Consider the following 22,454-nt stretch of genomic DNA (forward strand, 5'->3'; position numbering starts at 1 on the left):
TGCTGAGAAATTTATGTGGCATCAATATTAATAATATTTTTTAAATTCTGTATGAATAAAATATTTGTGTATGACAAGTAGAAATGAAAGATTATGTAGAAGCTTAAAAAATAGTTGTTTCTGGAATCAATATGCAATCATAACAGCTTTATCATGAAAACATATATTAATATATTCCTAACTTCATTTGATATTCATGTTTTTTCCTTACTTTTTTTATTAGGAAACCTTCTTCCATCATCTAAAAGAAAATACACCGCAGATAGACAACTTTTCACTGTGAAAAATCAAATTAATCTTCTATTCTTTAATTTAAAATCAGTAACAACAATTCAGCAGATACTGGAGTTGTGCCATGATAAAACAAATGTTGTACAAATGTTGTTTCACTATCTTACAAGAGTGAAAATTTAAATGCCAATGTGGAAGCAGTTTTGATAAGAGATGCATCTTAATGCAAGCAGAAGCTTGCACTATTCTCTCATGTTGTGCATGGTGTTTCTTGGGAGGAAGTATAGTTTTATGTCTTTTTAAGACCTTAAATATTTTCAAGAATTTCTGCTACAGTGGAATTGATCTCCTGAAGATATGAACCCCTCAAGATTTGAGTCAAACTTAGAAATTTTTTTATCATTGTTAATCAGAAGCCGTAGCTAGACAATTATGTCGGGTTTACTAGGTTTATGATTAAGCAATTGCAGTGTGAATGTTGTATTCTTGGCTCATATGTTTTTTTCAAGGACAAGGGAAGACATCCTAAGATGAATGGGCTGTCTGGATGAGAGCCACCTGGAGTGAAGTCAGGACTGAGCAGTAACTGGGGCAGAGGTAATTCCAGCAGTGGGAGATCATGACCACCATTTCAGTGACCACCCACTCCAGACAGACCCCAGAGCCAGATGAAGAGAAGAACTATGCCAGAGGACTAATTAACATGAGAAGTGAGACATACAATGAGCAAATAGGGGGTTGAGTACTAACTGATGAAAAAGTTGTGGAAACTGTGACCAATGAACACTGATGCCTTTGTTTGTTAAAATGTATAAACAGTGTAAAGTTTAGATAATCACGGAGTCAGGCTTTTGTGTGCTACCACCCAGCTCCCTCCTTTGTGCACTCTAGGATAAAACACAGAAATATCTCACCTGGGCATGTGAGGCGCTACTGCACCAGGTAACAGGCCCCTGTGGAGGACAACAGCTGGGTTCCTTTGAATTATGATGAAATGCAGGTCCACCCTTCCAAAGGAATTTGATAGATCCAAACTCTGAAACAAGGAATGTTCTCGGTGACAAAAATAATCTGAAAGATTCCCATGAATACAGCTCAGATCATTTGCCTCTGAGAAAACTTAGAAGACTGATTTTGCTAAGCTGTTCAACTGTAGCTTTGGAGAAAATACTTCTCTCTGTTCCACTGCTATTCTTCTTTCAATATTTCTAGTTAATTTTTTTTCCCCATTCAAGTCCTATGCAAGATGGTCATAAAAACCTGTTTTTTCTACTGCTCATTTTGTGGAGATAGAAAGGTTTTGTTCATAGGAAATATATATTGACAAGGCTTTTCTTTAGAAAACACATAATATGAGTTGTTTGCAATAGGCTCCAGTGGTCTGGAAGCTGTATGACTCGAGTATCCAAAATAACAGTCTCCTGAAATGTTTCGTCCAGTTATAGACAGGGAAGAAAAAACAGAAGTATAACAGATTCCAAAAAGATATATAAAATCTCAAATTTTGGAAGACAAAATATATTTGCCTCACTTTTTCACTCTTTCTGTTTTACAAGCTGTCATGGCTTGACACTGGACCAACACCAGGAAGCCATGGAAATCACTTACTCTCTCCTGCCACAGTTGGGCAGAGGAGAGAAAAAATTTAAATGAAGGCTTCATGAGTTGAGATAAGAACTGGGAGAAAACACTCCAAGAGAAAAACAGGCTCTCTTAGAGGTACAAAATGAGTTTATTACTAAAAAAAAATCAGAGGAGGATAATGAGAAGTAAAATAAGTCCTCAAAAACAACTTTTCTTCCCCCAAACCCTCCCTCCTTCCCCCCAACAGTGCAGGGAGACAGGGTATGGAACTTTGGTCAGTTTGCTGCTTGAGGTCTTCCACTGCTCAGGGAGAGGAGTCCTTTCACTGCTATGCCATGAGGTCTTTCCCACAGGAGGCAGTTGTCCGGGAACTTCTTCAGCATGGCTCCAATCTCACAAGCAGCAGTCCCCCCAAAACTGCTGCAATGTGAGTCCCTCCCACAGACAAACAGTGCTCCCAAAACTGCTGCGGTGTGGGTCACTCTTCCAAGGGATGCAGTCCTCCAAGGACAGGCTGCTCCAGCCTGGGGCCAGGGCCCCTCTCTCCACAGGTCTCCCACAGGGTCACAGCCTCCTCCAGGCATCCGCCTGCTCCAGCATGGGCATCTCCATGGGGTGCAGGTGGATCTCTGCATCCCTGTGAATCCCCATGGGCTGCAGAGGCACAGCTGCTTCACCATGGGCTGCACAACGGCCTGCAGGGGAATCTCAGCTCCAGTGCTGGAACCCCTCCCTGCTCCTCCTTCTGCACTGACCCTGGTGTCTCCATGTTGCTTCCCTCACATGTACTCACCTCCTCCTCTTCTCTGACTGAAAAAAATATCTGTGTGTGCCCCACTTTGTCTTGATTTTCTTCTTAAATCTGTTATCACAGAAGCATTACCAACTTCTCTAGCTGGCCCAGTCTTGCCCAGCAGTATGTCCATTTTCAGAGCCATCAGGGACTGGCTCTGCTGGACATGGTGGAAGCTTCCAGCAGCTTCTCACTGCCCTCCACTACCGAAAACCAGGCTGTGCAAAAGAACGCACAAGCTTTACTACACTTCTTTGTTTTGGATTTAGTTGATGCAGTGCAGCCCGCAGATTTGTAATGTATTTTTGGCTCCCTACACTAAGGGAGTGTAGTTTTTATGACCTCCTGCTTGTCAACAACCCATACTTATAGCACACTGAAAATGGCAAAATACCAATAAAGTATTGTATATTGTGTGCACTTATCAGCTAAAATCATACCTAATATTAGCCAGATTTCTGTTTAAATAATCACCCATGCCTATGCACCTTGTCCTTGTTGAACTAAACACATATGAATCTTGAAGTTCTGTCAGTTAAAGCACAGTTTTATTTCCACCAGGTCTGGAGTTTTTGTTTTGGTTTTTGATTGGTTGGTTGGTTGGTTGTTGGGGGCGGAGAGTGCTTATGTAACAGTAAGTTGTATAGTGAAAACATTTAAAGAGATACTTGCATTTTATTTCAAACCAACCCTAAATGTAAACAAATCTTTCTATTAGGATTCCATATGCATGCAGAAGGAAAGCTTTTCTTTTTATTGGCTACTGTAATTGCTGGAGTTTCATTACATTTCACAATTAAGTGTTATTTTGCTAGATTATTTGGAAAACAGCATATAGTAGGAAACAAAGAGCTTTCTAGATCAGTAGAAAAATTCATTTATTCAGCTCTTAATATCTGACAATAGCAATCAGTTTTTACACTCTCATGGAAATGAATCACAAAGCATGCTTTTTTAAGAAGTTGCTATGTGTATCTGTAATGCTGTATCTTCTATTCCAAACAGGGTAATACTGACTATTGAAGCTAATATATTTTATACATAAAACACACATAAAATTACTGTGTCTGCACTCCCAGTGATGTCCATGGGCAGCACCTCATTCCCTCCATTTTCTGTAGATGAACAAATTTTTTTTGTTGTTTTCACTTTTTTTTTACTATGCACTCATTCACAAATTGTTTTACTCAACATAATATTGGTAATTTTTAAGCTCATCTTCATTGAAATTTTACATATCTTTTTTTTTTTTCTAATCCGTCAGGAATTTTTATTGCATCATTCTGGGATATGCTGAGAAGATATTATTCTCTTGTTGATTTTATTTTTAATCTCTAAGTCTTACCTCCAGATAAAGTTGCTTTAGGACTTTAGAAATTAAAGTTTCTAAAGTTTTGGTTTGTGAAATAAACAGCAATCAGGTGTTGTGAGGCCAAAAGTAAAAGATTATACAATGATTTGTTAACACATGCAGTGCAGATAAATTTGAAATTGCCTAGTAGGAAATTTCAAGAACTGAGTAAGTGGATTTTTCTCAGAACGCTGTAGCAGAAGGACAGAAATTTTAAACATTATTGCCATATCAATTTCTTCCATCCCTAGAATAGTCTTTAACACTTCATTAACTCCTGTTGGACAATGAACAGGTCTAGTGATTAGAAAATAGAGTGCTAAAGTAAAACTAGATTTCAAGTAGAAGTCTCAAAGTTAAAGTTTCAAGCAAGACCTTCATATTATTACTTCTGATGTTTACCTAGGTTGGAAATATGGCAAGTTTGTTCTCATTTAATTAGAAAAAATGCAAAAATATTAGATATATTTTATAGTACAACTGAAGGTTATATTAGATCAAGGTACAAAACAAATAGCATAAGCTGTAAGCACCAGGAGGCAAAACATAAAAAACATTACAACCAAGCACAGACCTAATATTTAAATAAATAGCTTGGAGAATCAAGAAAATTACAAGATATAACTAGAAGACTAGAAAAGATAAGCTGCCAAGAAAGAATCATCTATGAATGATGTTGGTTTTGAAATTTTGTCACACTCTGTTGGTAAATCTAGTCTGAAAATGTTATGTTTCATTTTAGCAAATGAGTGTTTTCAAACTTTCTAGTGCTCTTTAGCCGCTCAAGGAGATTTGTTCCAGACGATTCTTGGTTTAACAACAAATGTGAACTTCAAAATATAAACCTTGTTTATTTACAAAAATATTTGATAGAAATTATTTTTGAAAATTTAGTTGTCTATAATTTACTTAACATTTAAATACTTCCATTTCTAGGGTAAGATAGGACATAGTAGAAATAGTTTGGGGCAGAGATTCAACTGCTAACAAAACATTTTTTTTTTATGTCTTCAAATGACTTTCTGAGGGAAAATTAATCTCATGCTGTATGTTTAGGTTTGTTTCTTACACCACAAATTGTGGCATAAGAAGCAATCATAGTACCAAAGGTAGTTTTCAAAGTCCTAGTGCCTCAGAAGCACTCACTTTGGTTCACTTGCTTTACAGTTCTTGACAATTAATGTCTTAGCGGATGCCTGAGGGCCTCCAGTACCTTTTCCCTTCCAGCTTGTCACAGCAATGAAAATAGTTTGGTCTTCAGCCACATACACGTACTCTCCCTTGCAATTTTCTCTGATGGGCAATATAATTTATCCTAGGAATGCCAAGTGGGACTTATCCGAAGATAAGATAACTGGTCTTCCATTACAATTAGATTTATTTGCCAATGCAGTATATAATGCAAGCAGTTCTAAAGGGTTATGATATTAGACCTGTTCTGTTAGATATGTACTGGTTTATAGTCTTCAGCCTTGCAGAATGTACAATTATAAAGCAACAAAGGACCTATGGAGCTACTGTAGGATTTTGTCTCCCTATGTGACCAGATCTTAGCCAGGCCTTCCATCTAGAAGCTGCTTATATTTTGCCCTGTTTGCCCAGTCTCCAGAAGCATTTTATATCCTTTTGCAAGCCAATGTAACAAAGTCAATCCCAATAATCACAGCTCACACGTCTGTGGTAGGAGAGCATTCAGACAGCTCTTCCTGCAATTCCCACCTTGTGTTCTTAGGACAAATCACATTGCCCATCAGTGGAACTCAAAGGGCAGAGGGTGTGCATTGGAAGGAAGAACTCATACAAAGGACATGCTACCATTGGATTATCAAATTTGTAGTCTATAGCCACTTGCAAGACCTTTGATAGACATTGTTAGCTTAGTGATTGATTGTAGACAGATGCTCAAAAAAATAAGCAAATATGGCACTTCAGAATCAGGGAATATCATATGCAATAATGCAGTTTGTAGCATGTATACATGCTTCTGACCATGGTGTGGATTATTCTAATCAAAATTACCTGGTTTGTGACCAAGGAGAAGAAACCATTCTCCGTAGATTATATATTGTTAGCTTTTTGCTACTTAATTTGATTAAAGTTTTCTTTGCAAGATCTAATTATTTCTTAATGTATGAATGAAGATCTCTTCAAGAATGGATAGAAGTATACAAATGAATACAAAGCACATATCAGAGAGGATATTTTTATTTGATTGATAATTTCTTTGTATATTTTTGTAAAGTGAGATCTAATTTGAAGAAAAATAATTGAGGGAGAATGCTAAATATATACATAAGGTTGAATTATTAACCCTTTCACTGAAAAATACAGATTTTTCTCTTTCACATTTGAGTAAACACATGTATTTTTATAAAGGGGAAGGCAATTGGCAAAGAACTTTTGATTCTTGCTTGTCCTTAAGTAATTGATAATTACTGGGATGGTTTCCAAAAATATTCTGTCTTACCATTAAGTTTATTTCTCATTGGCCAGCTAAATAAATTGGAACACATGTCATTTTTTAACAGAGCATTCATTCATACATTTTCCATTTATTCCTGCTCTTCAGAGATTTAATCCCAACACTAGAGTGACATAGAAAAAAACAGAAAACCCTGTCAATATGAAATTATATGTCTGAACAAAACAAGGAAGGCAGGCTAATAAACAAAACATCACATAATAATTAAAAGTATTTTGATTGTAGATGAAAAGATGACACAAGATATGACCATTCTCATTTCTTATAAAAACCCTTCAAGATGGTAGCTCACTAACAAACCTATATTATGGATGTTGTGTCAAAGAGATGAGATGACATTTTAAATAAAAAGAAAAGTAACATTAATTAATCAAATATAAATAAAATTTCCTGAGTGTGAATGTCATATTTCAGGATAAGAATTTTTAAGTGAGTTTGTGAGCTTCATCATTTCTGTATTTGAAACAAAACGTAGGCTTCAAGTACCTAATTTATACACCTTACATGACTGCATCTTCTCATCTTCTTTGCATAGTAAAATGTATGATTGATTCTTCAACTTGATCTTCAACCCTCCATATGCTAAATTAGACTCTATCTTTTATAATTTTGGGTAAAAGTTATAAGAGGTACGTTGCCTATTCCTTTTGGTATTTGCATTTTAATCCTACCAATTTGTCTAATCTTTTCCCAAGTTTTTGACATAGGTTTTCTCCCTTCATAGAGTCCACTCCAGTCATTATTCACTGTAAAAACAAACCAATTATTTTCTCTTTAATGCAATTCCATATTTCAGTAAGTTCTACATCATTCTAACTTTGTGGAATTTGGTGAATAACAATTATGCCTTCACTGCTTTTGTGATTTTGTTAATTTTTTTTTTCATGGCTTCTTGGTGGGATTGCACTTGTTTCCAGGCAAACAGATGAATTGCTGAGAAGCCTGTTAGAGATAAACTGAAGAATAGTATTGGCAACTGGTGAGATTTCCTATACTTATGCAAATGTAATTGCTCCAAGTAATACATATTTTCTCCCTCAACACCAGTCAAAGGGGAAAATTAGCAGTCATTGTTGCTGAAGGTGACAAAGGATCATAGAATCTTAGAGTATCCTCAGGTAGAAGAGACCTACAAGGGTCACAGAAATTCAAATCCCGTCCCTGCACAGGACAACACCATGTGCCCAAGAGCATAATCCAAATGAGCAAAGATCTTCATCAAGACTCACTTTAAAGCAAAGCAGGAGACGCTGAAGAGAAGATAGGTCGGGTCTGCTTTACTGTTGTGTTTGATTTCAAACCTCCATGTAGAAAAGACGTGAAAGAGAATAGTCATATTTAGCATAAAAGAGAAGGGGTCTCTGTTTTTCCATGTTCAATAAAATTAGTATGGTTAATAGTGATTCTTCCATTTTTTATACACATTTGTATATACACAACATGATTTTTTATACACATTTATCATACTGCAGTGCTGAGCATCCATTCAATCCTGAAAAGTGTTTCATACTGCAAACCTATTTATATCCCTGTAGGCATCAGTTACATTCATTGTTTCAATTCTTTGATATGAGTATAATTTCTGCTGCAAATGTCCTTGAAGCTTTTTTAAATAATGCCACCAAAATAACATGGAAACATATCTTTGGTTCTGGTACTCTCCACTAAAAAACTGTTGAACCAACAGTGAAAATGTTTCCTCCACTGTTGCTTCTATTAAGAAATTATCATATATGAAGTATTGTGAGAGTGGTGATAGAAAAGATAAAGATGTAAAAACTATGCAATCTATGGGTATCTTGCCTCCTTGTTATCAATTAGCAGACATTTCAGATTCAGCGTGTGGCCACTGGCTGAAGATATGTTATAAGTGTCAATACCTAAAGAAAACCCAAAAAAACTTTATTTCCAATAAAAGACAATGAATGTCTGAGAAATGCTGTGTTTCATAAGTATGTTTTCGAGTCTTTTAATCAAATTATTTTTATTACTTCACAGTTTTCACTTCCTTTCATGTACTATTTTGAATATATACAACAAAACAGTTGATTTGGTGGTGAAAATGAGTTTGTCCTCTCACTCAAGTGGTTGTTAATAGGCAAAAAGACAGAGGAGATAACAGGTACGATGATTGTATGAATTAAATTCAAACACATATATACTTGAAGTTTTATTTTAACCTCTATGAAAAGCACAGGTAGTCATGCAGAGAATTTGTGCCCAATTTTGCAAGCATGTTGGACAAACACAGACAGGGAAGTAAATTTTATAATTATTGCTGTTGCCCCATGTCGGGGTACATAATTTACGGAATAAAAGCACGCAACGATCACCAGGATTCTCGTATACAGTAATTTGCTTTGGTTCTTCATAAAAACATGACTCACAGAACCATAATCACCCATCCATAAGGCATCATGTTCTGTTACTCCGCAGGTTTGTGATTTTAAATACTTTCTAAAATGTAAATATGTTGCTCACAGAGTTCAAGCTCTGTGCCCTCAGTATGTGGATTAAAGCCTTAAATCCTGTTTATAAGTAGGTAGAAACATATGCAGTTTAAAAACTCCAGTGATTAAATTGTAATATAAATTGCAACAAAACACTGTTTTAAATGGAATCATCTTGCTTTTTGACTGCTTAGAGTCAGCCACAGCAGGATTTCTGACAAGATAATCTTTTTCTCCTCTTTGGATTATGTAAAACGTCTTTTTACTGCCTGAATTTAGATAATCTATTTTGTCATTTTACCTGGAGAAATTTTTCTTTCTTAGATGACCAAAAATTCTTAACTGTTGGAGTGTCCAGATGGTATTTCTTTGAAAGAAAGAGCTTTAAAAATTTTCTTATTTGTTTATGTTTGGAAGACTCCAAAATGAAACTCTTGCTAGATCATTATTTCCCACTGAGTATTCTTATTCAGAGGACTTTTTTATTTTAAAGGATCTTTCATCAAATTGAATTGCATCCCAAGTGTAAAGTGCACTTGCATAACTGAAGTGCTAGACTCATAGCTTAAAAAAAATACTTCATTTTTTTTCTTAATTTATAATGTGTGTACTTTACCATTTCCTAAACATAGCTAAGCAATATTCTGTTGATACCATATTTGTTCTACCATTAAGCTTATTGTCAAATATTTGTAAAGAGACACTTGCAAGTAATGAGATTTCATTATTAAAGATCTATTTTTTTTTTTTTTGTGCTGAGAGGTATTGGTACATGGAAACCTGAAAATGCCTATTTATGTATGAGGTAATTATATTCATGTCAGCAGTCCCATTGAGTTAATGAGATTATTAACAAGAGAAAAGTTGGTCCTATTTTGGTGTTTTCAGAATTAGACCATGTATTCTGTTTCTATGTTTTCAAAATCTTAGAAGCTGTTTAAGCAGCTCTTTTCCCCCTAGATTTGCTCAATCCTAATTGTTAGACCTATATGCTACTGAGTAGTGATATCCAAGTCCCTTAAGCTGCTTTAAAGATCTAAGCCTAATATACTTGATAGATGCCTATGCTAATGTCATCACTTTCCCCAGTCTCTGTGCTGATTTTCATAAGCATTGCTAATCATTATGACAGAACAATATGATTTCTTTTTTAATCTCAGGAATTTTTAGCCTCTCTGATACGTGGTCCCACATTGTAAAACATGAAAACCCCCCACCATTATCTCCCTTCTTTCACAAAGGGTGTTTCCTGTACGTGAATGATTTATTTTCTGAGGCTGCTGCTGACAGAAGTGGGATTTTGTGGCTCCTGCTGTGATCCAATACAGGTTCATTTATTCCCTTATTTTTTAAGGAGGCCTTCAATTTCCAAACTAGTCTGGAAAGTCATGTTCCTTTTGTTGTCTGGATTCATGAGAAAAATAAACCTTAATTATGAATTCAAGGTGAAATTACTTCAAAATCAATTTGCAAATTGGATATAATAATCAACATTCTTCTATTACTGCACTGAGGAACATCTAGGCTTCAAATACCCACAGGATCCCTGAAAGTGATGCTTTCATTACTGGTGATAAAACACTGGGCCTTTTCCCTGTGCAGAAATTTCACACATGATTGCAAGCTTATACGACCAATAGGAGAATGATGTCTCACAATGATACATTAGCTTCTGTTTCTTAATGCTTTAAAGATCAATGTTGGTTGCTCTCTTATTTACTACTTACATATTGACACTTTGTTATTTTATGCCATCTTGCCCTCTGACAGAACAGAGCTCCTTTCCCATTTTCCTTTCACAAGCAAGGTCTCCCAAGCCTTTTTTCTAAAGGCAAGTTTCAAAAATAACAATCAATAATGAACAAGATCCTGCTTATGAGTCACTTGAAGAAACTCAACCCATAAAGTTTCATGGGGCCTGGTGGGCTATGTCTAAGGGTGCACAGAGATTGTCTTTGAAAGGCTGAACTGTGTTATCTTTGAAAGATCATGGAGATTCTAGGCAATCTGCAACAGCTGCAGAAAGGGAAATGTCACACCCATATTCAAAAAATTCCAAAAGGATTATGCTGGGAAGTGCAGGCTAGTCAGCTTCACTTGGACGCAAAATGGAGCAGGTCCTCTTGGACCACATATCTGAGCACATTAATAACCAGAATTTGATGAGAAAGTTAGTGTGGGCTGCTGAGGGTGTGCCATGAATGACCTTGCAAAAAAATGACAGAATTTAGGAATAAAACAGGTAGATATAATCTGTCTCTATTAGCTTGGGATGTCATGTTGTAGGTGTGTGGACAAAAAGAAGAGACAAAATTAGCTGGATCATTGTAGTAGTTACTGGTTCGTGTTTCATGTAGGGGGTAGTTACAGGTGAAGTTCCTCAAGGGGTTGTCCTGAAATATATGCTGTTTAAAACACTGAAAGGGCTGAATAGGCTGAAAGAGTATACACTCACCAAGTTAATTTATAACTTCATGTGTGGTTTAATTAAGTTAGTGTGCTTTTTGTAGTTACATCTAACTGTAGGTTAGCAGGCAATAGATTATCAGGATTTAAAATCTACAAATGCTTCAAGGTCTACAGGTACCATGATTTTGTCCTTTTTTTCAGGAGTGACAAAAGAGCCATGTCTCACATCTATTTCACTTCAAAGAATTCTGTGGAATTTCAAAAATTTGTCTTAAATACTGGAGTGAAAACCATGTGTTACAGTGAACATATTTAGTTTTATCAGACTTTAAGAAAAAAAGTTTGTGCAGAGTTCTAATATCACAGTCCTAAGTCTTGTGGATCACCACAAAAATCTGAAATTTACCCTTCACATTTTCATTGGCAAGAAATTTGCAGCGAGTTATCCCTTTTTTAAAGTCTCTGGATGTGTTGGGAGGGGAGTAGTTGTGCATTTAACCTCCAAAATTAGTATCTCTATTGTTACTAGCTATAAGGCAGGAGAAGCCTGCCTTAAAAAAAGGCAAGCAAAAATTAAAACTGTATCTTCTCCGTGACCTGGTAAGGGGAGGTCTGACATGAAGGAAAAGATGCCATTGGCCTAATTAATTACCTCTGGTGTGTTTGGCAAGATTTTCCTTATTTTCCTTTTGGAGCAGCTGTGCCACTGGCCAAAGGTAAAAGTAGAACACACATACACAAGGGAACCAGCAAAGTTCCTTTAGCAGCCATGTGGTATGACTAACAGGCTCCTGTTTCTTCAGCCTTTCCTCTGTGTTCAGTAAAAATGCTGGCCCTGCTGAGCTGCTTAGTCTGCTCTCCTGCTGGCACTTATTTCCAGCAGTCTGTTAACGACTGTAACAGCAATTTCAAGCCTGTGATGTTTCTGCTGTGGTTTTCTTTGCTTCCTGAACAGGACAGAGAAAGAAGCTCATTAAGATTGCCATGCAACACATCAGAAGGCAAAAAGCACTTACTCATATCTCTTTGTACTTTTGTAAGGGATGAGAACTCCTACAGGTGAAGAATCTAAATAAAGTTTATACTGCTGCAAAAATGCAGTCCAGCTTTCTCTTCCTTTTTCTTCCCCCACAATCAGATCAGGCGAACTTCTTCACTTTCATACATGCAATATATTGAACGTAGAAAGAAAAATGTCCTATTTAGAAGAATTTAGAATTTGAATGAAAATAAGTCAGCCATCATTGTGTCATCCATCATCTATGTGCCCTTGGCAATTTTGTTTAGTCATATGTCAAAACTAAGTGAACCAGAAGCAAACTGAGCTGAACAAATAGTAAACTGGAATGAGAATGAAAAAAAACAAAATAAAGGAAAAAACCCAAACAAAAATCCAACCTAAAAAGCTCAGAAAAACTTGTGCCAGTCTTCTTTTTCCACAATAAATTGTTCTTGCGTCACTCTACTGTTTCTAATCTGATTGTTTTTCTACTCACTTCTTTTAAGTCTGCTTGCTGTTGAAATATTCTGAAAATGTCTAGATCATAGCACCATCCCTGGTTTCACTTTAGTAGTTAACACTGGGGATTCTAGATACAATTAAATTACCCACAGCAAGAATCAATACTAAAGATGAGCTTTCAGGAACTTATCATGTGTAATTAAAGGTTAGATCAACTAAAATGTTGCTTCTCCCTCGCTCTGCATGAGTACATGGGGAGGTTGAGAAAAGTGCCTTTTTCCTAGGCACTTTTTTTTTATTTCCAGCATTACTAAGCTTCTTGTGGAGAGGAAACTGAAAAGGGAAATCTCTGAATCACCATTTTGTCTAATAGTTCTAGTTTTCTAGAGCATTTTTTTTCTGATCTTGGAATCAGATCACCAGAGCTGTCTAGTCATACGTGATCTTAAGGGTAATCATCCCTTCATGGAAAGTTTCATGCACTCCTCTTGCTATTCCCTCTTTGCTGCTGCCTCCAGCTGTTAATATCAATTCTGTTTTGTTGAGGAAAGCCATTACAATCTCTTCTGGTACTAATGTCAGAATCTCACAATTGTCTCTAATCCCAGATTGGTCCTTGTTTACAAGCGAGAGCCTTCAGGCTCTCTCATAGTGCAAGAGAAAATCCTCATTGGGAGAGAAAAAATGCCTGCCTAACCTTTCCTGATAGAGAATGAATTTGCCAAGGTATAGCTGGGCTGTCAGGTAGGGCTGACACCCTGTACTGCAATGACCTGAAAAGAGGAGCAGTCTTCCAACTCTGGAGACTTCATAGCTCCGGTTAACTGCAGTGTGTGTAGACTACAGTGTTCTTGAGCTGTCTTCTCTTTGTGGGCTTTAATAAATAAGCAGGGTATCTTGATGATTAAGACTCTTCTGAGAAGGCTTAAGTTTGGAAAATGCCGACATTTCACTCTGGCTTTTCTGCGACAAATTCAATTGGTGTTTGTTGCTGAAATGCTGGATTTTACACAGAGCTTTAGACCAGTGATGATGGCAGTAGGTGGGAATTCAACGAGAAGAATGAAAGGCAGTCATGTTGAAATGTCTCACTAACTCCTCACACTTTTAAGTGTAACATCTGATTTCATGTCAGTGTGTATGCATTTCTCTCCCAAGGATGTTCAGAGGTCCTTTTTCATGTTATTTTTGGTATCCCACTTCACTGACACCTTATGCATTCTTTTGTTAGTGAATGAACAGAATAAATATCTAAGTTAAGAAGAGTCCTTAAAAGCAGTGACTGAGAAATTCAAGAATTTGCATGAAAAATGCTAGAAGTGCAACAGGTGTGAAATCTCTTCCAGCCAAAGCAATAGAGGATTGAGAATCTTGTTTTAGGTTTTAGCCCTTGTTTTAACTCCTCTGACAGAGAACCCACAGCAATCTGAATACACCAAGGATTTCCCTAGGGCCAAGGGAAAAAGATGTTTTGTAGCTTCCCACCTATACCATTCTTATTTCAAATTCTTTAGTATAAAGGCTGACATTTGCCACAAGTCTGTATGCTGCTTGGAACACTTGGATACTGGTCTACATTTGCCTGTAGACACTCCCAACATTTCAAGTATTTCTACTTTTTTATTATTATTTTAATGGTATGGATTCCCTTCAGAGAATTTATATTGTTCTAGTGTTTCTCTTTCCTATTATGGCTCATTCTTAATCCCCTTGAGTTTCACTCCCATAAGCAGCATATTCAAAGCCACAAATAATTACACTTAATAATTATGTCCTCTTTTGCCTATTGTTTTCATGTTTGTTCACTTATTTATTTATTTATTTATTTTATTTAAGACTGTGTGATTTTGTCAAATAAACTATTAGCTAGAATTTCATGTCTGCTAGTAGGAGATATGTACCTACACTCCTCTGCAATAAAGGAAAATAATTTATCTGTGTTAACTGTTGCCTAGTGACTTTTATGTTAGTAGCTCACAGAACTCTGGAGCCTGCAAGTAAACAGATTCACATATTGTTGTGTCAGGTTACAGGATTCTCACTCTCCTCTGCCTGAAGATGGGAAATAGGAAATGATAATTTGGTCAATGAGCCTTAAAACATATGTAGTCTTTGCACAGCAATTACCTTTCTCTCCAAATATACAAGGAAAGTATTCCCTGTAATGATAATGCATTCTCTGTGAAGTGATGTATGGTTTTTGTGGAGATCTTTAAGCAGCAGCACACATGCTTTGCCTCTGGAGAACCAGATGGGACTGAGCTCAGGATCAGTAGCTGACTCAAGAGTTTCTGGTGTGGTACTTCCAGCTGCTGGTTTACACAAATCTGAAGGAAGGGGATAGGCATTTGCTGTGATTAGTTCCTTGTGACAGATCATACAAGGTAAATCGCCCACGCATGGTCTGGCATGTTTTTAAGGTTTAGAGAGTGAATATATAGAATCTAGAACAGCCTAGCAGTAAAATAAAAGAGAATAATGCCTGAAATGCAAAAGCTGAAAACTCCTCCTGAGGTGTTAGGAGCGATTCTGTATCCTACAGATGCCGTGTTTCAGATGAATAAACACAAAGGCTATCAACAAGACCTTAGGGATTGTGCTTGTACTTCCAGCTGGTCTGGTTTTAACTGAGTGCCTGACATGAGACAACCTGATCTATGCAGGGGACATGGGACCTCATACACATCCACTTGCTCCAACAAGGCAGGGCTACTTCTTTTGGTCTTTACATCCTGCATCCAGCCGGATGTAAAGGACAAAACATGGCGTAAATTTTTTCAGACCCTTGCTTAGCTGCTAAAACTAACTCCTAATGCTCAGAAACGGGACACATTCTGCAAGTCTATCTTCCTTGGAAAAATACAAAGTTCTCTCAGGATTTTACTGAGACAAAAGTTCCCAGAATTTGTCTTGTGAGAACAGAAGGTAGAGTGGTGATGGGGATCATCTTCTGCAATATTCTATTCCCTTGCTGTGTTTCATTGTTTTTCAGTCATTCAGAATGATCTTGTACACAATTTTAACTGCTTGACAGATACAGAGGGAAGCTATTGCTTAAAATTATTACAAGAAACAAGTGGTCATTATTTCCCACCCTGCTTATCTATAATTTTCACAGATTATTACAAGCTACCAAATAGTTCAGACTCCATGGTACTTATGAGGAGATTAATATTCAACTTTCATTACATATGTGCAATTATTTCTTTAGCAGGATTGTGTATTATTTCTTATACATAGGTACTTCCTATTAGCATGTGTGCTCCAAATGAAAAGCTATCACTTGCCAGATTAAAAACTTTGGTACTGAAGTATAATTTGTAATATATTGATGATTACTTTGGGGAGATAGCACAAATTAGCCAGAGGGGTGAAAAAATAAGGGTAAGTTACAGCCTGTTAAGGCTTCATGTGAATTCCCTTATTCAGAAGGAAAGCAACCATCACTAGCCTATTCCCTAAGAGATTTCATTCAGTTCTACTGCACTAAAGCCATGTGACTTCTAAATTAAAGCATCTATAGAGGGATTCAATAAATGCCTTGCAGTGGGATTAACCTCTGGTGAAATAAAGCATTAACTTCACTCTTTTCTGGAGGATCTCCATGTAGAAAAACTGTCTTATAATTGTAGATGAAACCAAATACAAAAGCAGAATTAGGCTTTCAAATAACTGCTGACATAAATGTGGTCTGACCCTGTCAGTCAGTAAAATGACAAGGTATCCCAGTCCTCCATTTCTGATTTTCCTAAAGTTTAAGTTTCTCCAGAAAATATAACTCAGAAAAGAGCATTTTGAATTGCTTAAAATAATTAAGTTAAATTAAGCTGAAACTGTTTGAAAATTATTCTGGCACTTTTTGTGTATCCTTGCGGAATGAGCCATGGGTGATGGCAGAGGCCTGATCTCTTGAACATGCAAGAGAAAAAAGATAAACGTCTCAAAACCAAAGGAGTTAATACAAAAATGTACAAACTCTGTGACTTATAAAAGCACTAGGGCATAAGTCTAATATTGTACGTACTTGCATCAAATTTTAAAATATAAATTTAAAGCAATGCAAATAGAAAGCATAATAAATATGGCTAACTGACTCAGTGACTGCAGTATGAAGCTGATGAAATTTATGTAGATAGTTACAGCTTCCAACTGATTAAAAATCTGCACATTCCAAAGTCAAGTCTACTTAGAAAATTACTAGGTGTGAACTTATTGACTGGAATATCTTTTGAAAGTGAAATAACTACAGTCCAGGCTGAATAAAACAGAGCACTTCCAACAAGATGTAGCGCAGCACCTCCTCAGACCCATTGTCAATGTGTGGTCCTTTGGCATTTCTTTAGAGAAGATGACTTTTGTGTCTTCATGAGTGAAAATAAAAAAGGTGTCTATGCATATATATAAAGTATCTGAAGTATGTATATAAATAAAGCATCTGAAGTTAAAACTCTTTAAAACAGCAGAAGCTTTCTTGTGTCATCCTGATGCATGGTATAGCAAAACTAAAAACTCCACACAAAAACCTGTGAGAAGTAACATACATGGTCTTTCTATTAAACATAAAATCAAGCCAGATGATTCTGCATTTAAAGTAACAAAACAGGATTACTTTTGCCTTATTTGTGTAATATACGTTAGAAATAAATCATGCTATCAAAGAATATATTTTATAAAGGTTGTGAAATCCAAATGAGTCTCTGACCACAAGCAGCCTGAGGGACAGATATATACTCAAACTCCAAAATTCCTGGAGACGGCTAGATAACGATCGGCACTTTCGCGTAAGAATAGATGCACCCAACGGGATGATAACCAGTATCTCGAGTCACCGGAATCCCGGGCTCAACACTGTCTGTCTCTTTGGCTGTGGTGGTTTTGAGGACCGTATTTTGGTTGCACAAAAAGATAAATAAATCTTTTTGCATTTTTTATAATTTGGCTTTCAATTGATCATTTATAACACTTGTTTAGTTATATATACTGTTGGGATATCCCAGGCTGCTTTTTCCATTGTAAAAAGGTTTGGCAACATGTATGCTTTCAGACTGATTGAGCTATGAAGTGCTAGCAGCACTGTTTTATGAAGTGATCAGGTAACATGAAGAATCATGTTAAGAACATCTTGTTTTATTACAGTTTTTAATGTTGTTGAGTTTGTATGAGCAGTACAGTACTTCAATTTTGTTTAGTTAAATCAGAGATATATTTTGGGCAGATCATCTCCTAAACATGTAAGACAAATATTTTCTTTGGTTTTGTAGGTTTTTTAGTTTAGAACATTTTTTTATCAATTTAAGACTATTAAATTTGAAGGTGAACTGTCTCATAAAATTGTGAACCTACTAGTCTCATTTGGAGCATCTGGAACCCAAGATACGTATTTTGTGAGTATTCCAGAAAAAGATACAGGTAATTTGTCAAAAGCTCTTTAGAATGCCACTTTCAGAAATTACTAACTATGGCAGTCCAAGCAGGAATCTGCAACAGTTTGCATACAACTCTGCTATCCGAGCCTGCTCATAAAGCCAGGGAAAATAATGGGCTGTTGGCAGACCATAAGACCTGGTGGTCTGTGGCAGAGATGCCAGTACATCCATTTCACACACCTGTGTGTTGAAACTGCCAGGAATCATGCCAGGAGGAGAGAGAATGGCTCCAGCTATGAAATCACTCACCATGCACTGCATGCCTCTCTATAAATGTTTCAAGAAGCCTGTATTTCATTTTGGTACAAACAAATTTGCACCATCAGTTGACCATATTGAACTTGAGTACAGTCTGTTGTTTTTTTTTTTTGCACTGCCCAGCACTCTTCCATGGGGAGATTCTCTGCCAATTTGGGGCCAATCCGGTGGCAGAAGCAAGACTTTAGAACCCCAAAACATCATTCACGTGATAAACAGTGCTTAGATGTCCCCCCAGCACAGCTGCTCTGCTTCCACAGAGCCAGGGAGGGATTCCCATGAGGAATCTACCAGCCATGTGTGAAATCATCTTGCCTATAATTAACTGTGTGATTTCTGTGCCAAATCCCGTCTTTCAGACGCCACCTGACAGCACTTCCCAGAGCCTTATAGTTCATGCAGTCATGAATGACACCAGACAAGATGATAGCCCAAAGTTTGCCTCTATCCCTGAAGCAAGGCTCAGCAAGAAGTTTAGGACACCGGCAACACCATCAATTGACTTCTGCATTATTACTGGGACAAAGTATCACGTACTTCTTGGCACCTCTGTGATGCTCTTTGTCCTGCTGGTTTGTAACTTTTCAAGTTATGAGCTTTAGCAATATTTACTCTTTCACACAGCAAGCTCCACCTAACCTCTAACAATGCCTTCCTCTGACAGTAATGTTTTCCTGTGCAGTTAATAGGAAAAGATAAGAAGTGCGGAATTTTGAGCTAAAAACATGTGAAAGTTCAAATTATTGTATTTAAGAGGAAGAGCTGAATGTGGTTTGATTCAAATGCATATGTGTACTAATTTTCAGCCAAATTACTTTGTTGTACAGAAATCAACAAATGGGAAATTCAAGCATAACTCAGCAGCTTAGATTGTAAGGACAGTTGTCAAGTTTGTGTTACCAATCTTATCAGTATACCAATTTAAATGCTTCCTTTAATTATAAGAGTATTTACATATCAGAACTATTCTAGTTCTGAAAATTTTAGTGGTTGTTCTGATGACTTAGGCCTGCATCATGCTAAAAAATCATAAATCTGAATGTTGATGGGACAGAAGTATGAAAGGATGAGCATTCAGGTCAAGTGTTCATGAAAAGTAAAAGCTTGTAATTTTTAAAGTACATTGATGAGACCTCTTTACTTTATTTATCCAAGAAGAAGGCCAAGCAGGTAAGGCATGGCCACAGAATACAATGAGACCTAGCTGCATTTTTAAATGTACATTTTTAATTAAAATGTAATGGTCTACACATCATAACACTGTAATACTGTTAGAAGTTAATGTAGAAAATGTGTTTCGCTTAAAGCTGTCAGTCAAAACTATAAAAAAATATGTGCTACTATTGTTTTAACTTTGAAAAAGTACTCCAAATTTTCTTTGCTTAATTTTTGGATAATGAGTTGAATCCCTTGAAATTTGGACATTTATGTTACTGATCCTATTGTAACTACTATTTCTTTTAGTAAGTGTTCTTCCTATAAAATATGGTAATTAAAAGTTCTAAAGCAATGCTGTAACTTTGGCTCTTTTAATAAAATATTTGCAGATTTTTTTTTCCTGTGTGAAAGTTTGAGTGGAACTTAAACTAAGAAATGTATACTTTTTATATGTATCTCAGTAAGGAATGTCCTCTCTTTGTTGTAAAACCTTGAAAATAATAAAAACAAAACAAAACAAAAGGTTTTCTACTTTTCAATCAAATGCCAGAATTAATGGAATCAAGCTGTATATGTGGTTGTACTGTATTGTGCTCATTATTAAAACAACCTAAAGAATAAAGTACAATTTAGGTGATCTCTACCAAGAAGTCATGTTCTTCAGAAATGAAGGTATCTGTACTAGCATTTTGGCCATCAGCAATGTAAAAGTCAGTCTAATAAAAGAAGAGTCTAAAAAATATCTTCTTTTTATGTTCAAAGAGGATCAAACCCTAAAATGAATGAAGCTTGTGTCCTCTATATTAAGTTGCCCTCAAGTAATGAAGATAGGGCCTCCTCACCAGGAATTGCCCTATACACAAATGTGTATTTAACAACCTCTATGAAGCCTAGTGTGAAAAGAGTTTTCATCATCAGAGTTGATTGTCGGTCCACTTGAGCACAGAATTATGTATCTTAGCATTGCATGGAATAAATACAATGAGCCTTGAATCTTGAGGAGAGTACCAGATATCAACTGCTTTAGGCAGAGTTTCATTGACAAATTGAGGCTAAATTAGGTCTACTGGAGGGGCAACCAAGCTACAAGGAGATGAATTATCTATTAACAGGCTTACAAGGAAAACTGCTTGGGGCAGAAAATTAAATACAGTATAATATATGATATGACAACAATTCATAAAAGAAACTAAAAGGCTGATAAGTATTGTTGCATTGGCATTTAGCACTTTCCACGAGATAAATACTACTAATTGATTTGGATTTGATATGGTCATTAACATGTAGCCTAATTCTACTTTTACATCACTATTAATCAGGATTAAGTCTAGTTGAATCTGTAGCTCCACTTAGCATTTCCAGGCTCCCAAATATGAAATTAAAAAAGATGGAAAATTTAACAAATTTTTAATTTCTACAACTGGAGATTCTGTCCTGAAGAACATAAAATGAGTGAAACCTCTTGCATAATGGATGCTTCAAGAGAAGGGATAGACACTTGTTATTGAAAACAAAAGAAGTGAAAGCCTCTGCAGAATATTCCATGGACTGCACTTTACCTCTGCAGCCAAGATTGCAATTTTGAGACCACATGTTTCTTTAGAGGGATGGAGCACCTCTCTGTGAGGAACGACTGTCCACTGGATGAAAGAAGGCTTTGGGGTGACCTTACTGCACCCTTCAAGTACCTGAAGAGATCCTACAAAAAAAGTGGAGGGAGACTACTTACAAGAGCAAGTAATGACAGAACAAGGGAAAATTGCTCCAAAATGAAAGACAGCAGGGTTAGATTAGATATTATGAAAAAAAATTACTGCGAGGGTGAAGAGGCCTTAGAACACATTGGCCAGAAGAGAAGTTGTGGCTGCCCCATCCCTGGGACTGTGTACAGACAGGCTGAATGAGGCTCTGAGAAACCTGCTGTAGTGGAAGGAGCCCCTGATCATGGCAGGGGGCTGGGAACTAGATGATCTTTAAGATACCTTCCAATCCAAACCATTCTATGACTCTGTGATTCTAAATGTCATTGAAATCACAGTGGAAAAATGCATGAATTTGATATTATATGGTTTAAGGGGAAATCAGTATCAAATCAGTATAAAATTATCTTCATATTTTTCTCATTTGAAATTACTCTAGATTTTGCTTTTCAAAATGTATAATTGTTTCCCAAAGTTAGGAGAGTGGGGATAGTACAGGAAGGGTCAAATTTTATTTCCATGTGACTTATGGAGCTGGCTGCTATTTTAAGCAGAAACCTGTTAGATTGATATTGTGTGGGGCAGAGGGAGGTTTGGAAAATTAACATAAATATAAAAAATAACTATCATTAAATATCAGAGTTGAGAAATCATTTTAATAGATAAAACAGGTGAATTTTGTGAACCTTTAGGCCATGTACAGACTTGACATGCAGCCTTTGGAAGTCTGCTTATGTTGATTCTGCATTTTCCTGAGTTGCAGAGAAGCACTTGTAAAACAAACTAGCTTTTATTAGAATATTTTGCTACAAAACCAACGTGTCCCAAGAAGGGAACAATAGAAGAGATGTGTCCCTACAAGTTGTCTTGGTTTGGAAAGACAGGAGTCTGATAATGAAGGCAGGAGCCTCCCCTGAAATGGAAAATGTAAACCCTCCCCACCCCTCCGAATTGCTATAATTTTAAATTAAGGGGCTCTCAGGCAAAAATATGGGAGCAGGAAATAAGAGTTCTTTAATAGGGAAGAAATAAAAATAATAAAATAAACAATGCAGTCCACTAGAACAACACTGACAGAGTCAGAACCCAACCTGACACCCTGTGGGCCAGGGTGTTGGTGGCAGTCTGATTGAAAATGTGGCTGTAGTCC

The 22,454-nt window shown here is 36.5% G+C and overlaps 1 protein-coding gene across 1 annotated transcript in view; it reads right to left on the minus strand.

Annotated features, from left to right (window-relative positions):
- Positions 1-1,141: 1,141 nt before the first annotated feature.
- Positions 1,142-22,454, minus strand: part of LOC115915360 — a 64,116-nt gene continuing 42,803 nt past the window's right edge. Inside the window, exon 3 of the mRNA XM_030968722.1 lies at positions 1,142-1,267. Within this exon, the coding sequence (XP_030824582.1) occupies positions 1,142-1,267 (126 nt within the window). The remainder of the gene's footprint in view (positions 1,268-22,454) is intronic.

The sequence above is a fragment of the Camarhynchus parvulus genome, chromosome Z (assembly GCF_901933205.1).
Source record: "Camarhynchus parvulus chromosome Z, STF_HiC, whole genome shotgun sequence".
Taxonomy (NCBI): domain Eukaryota; kingdom Metazoa; phylum Chordata; class Aves; order Passeriformes; family Thraupidae; genus Camarhynchus; species Camarhynchus parvulus.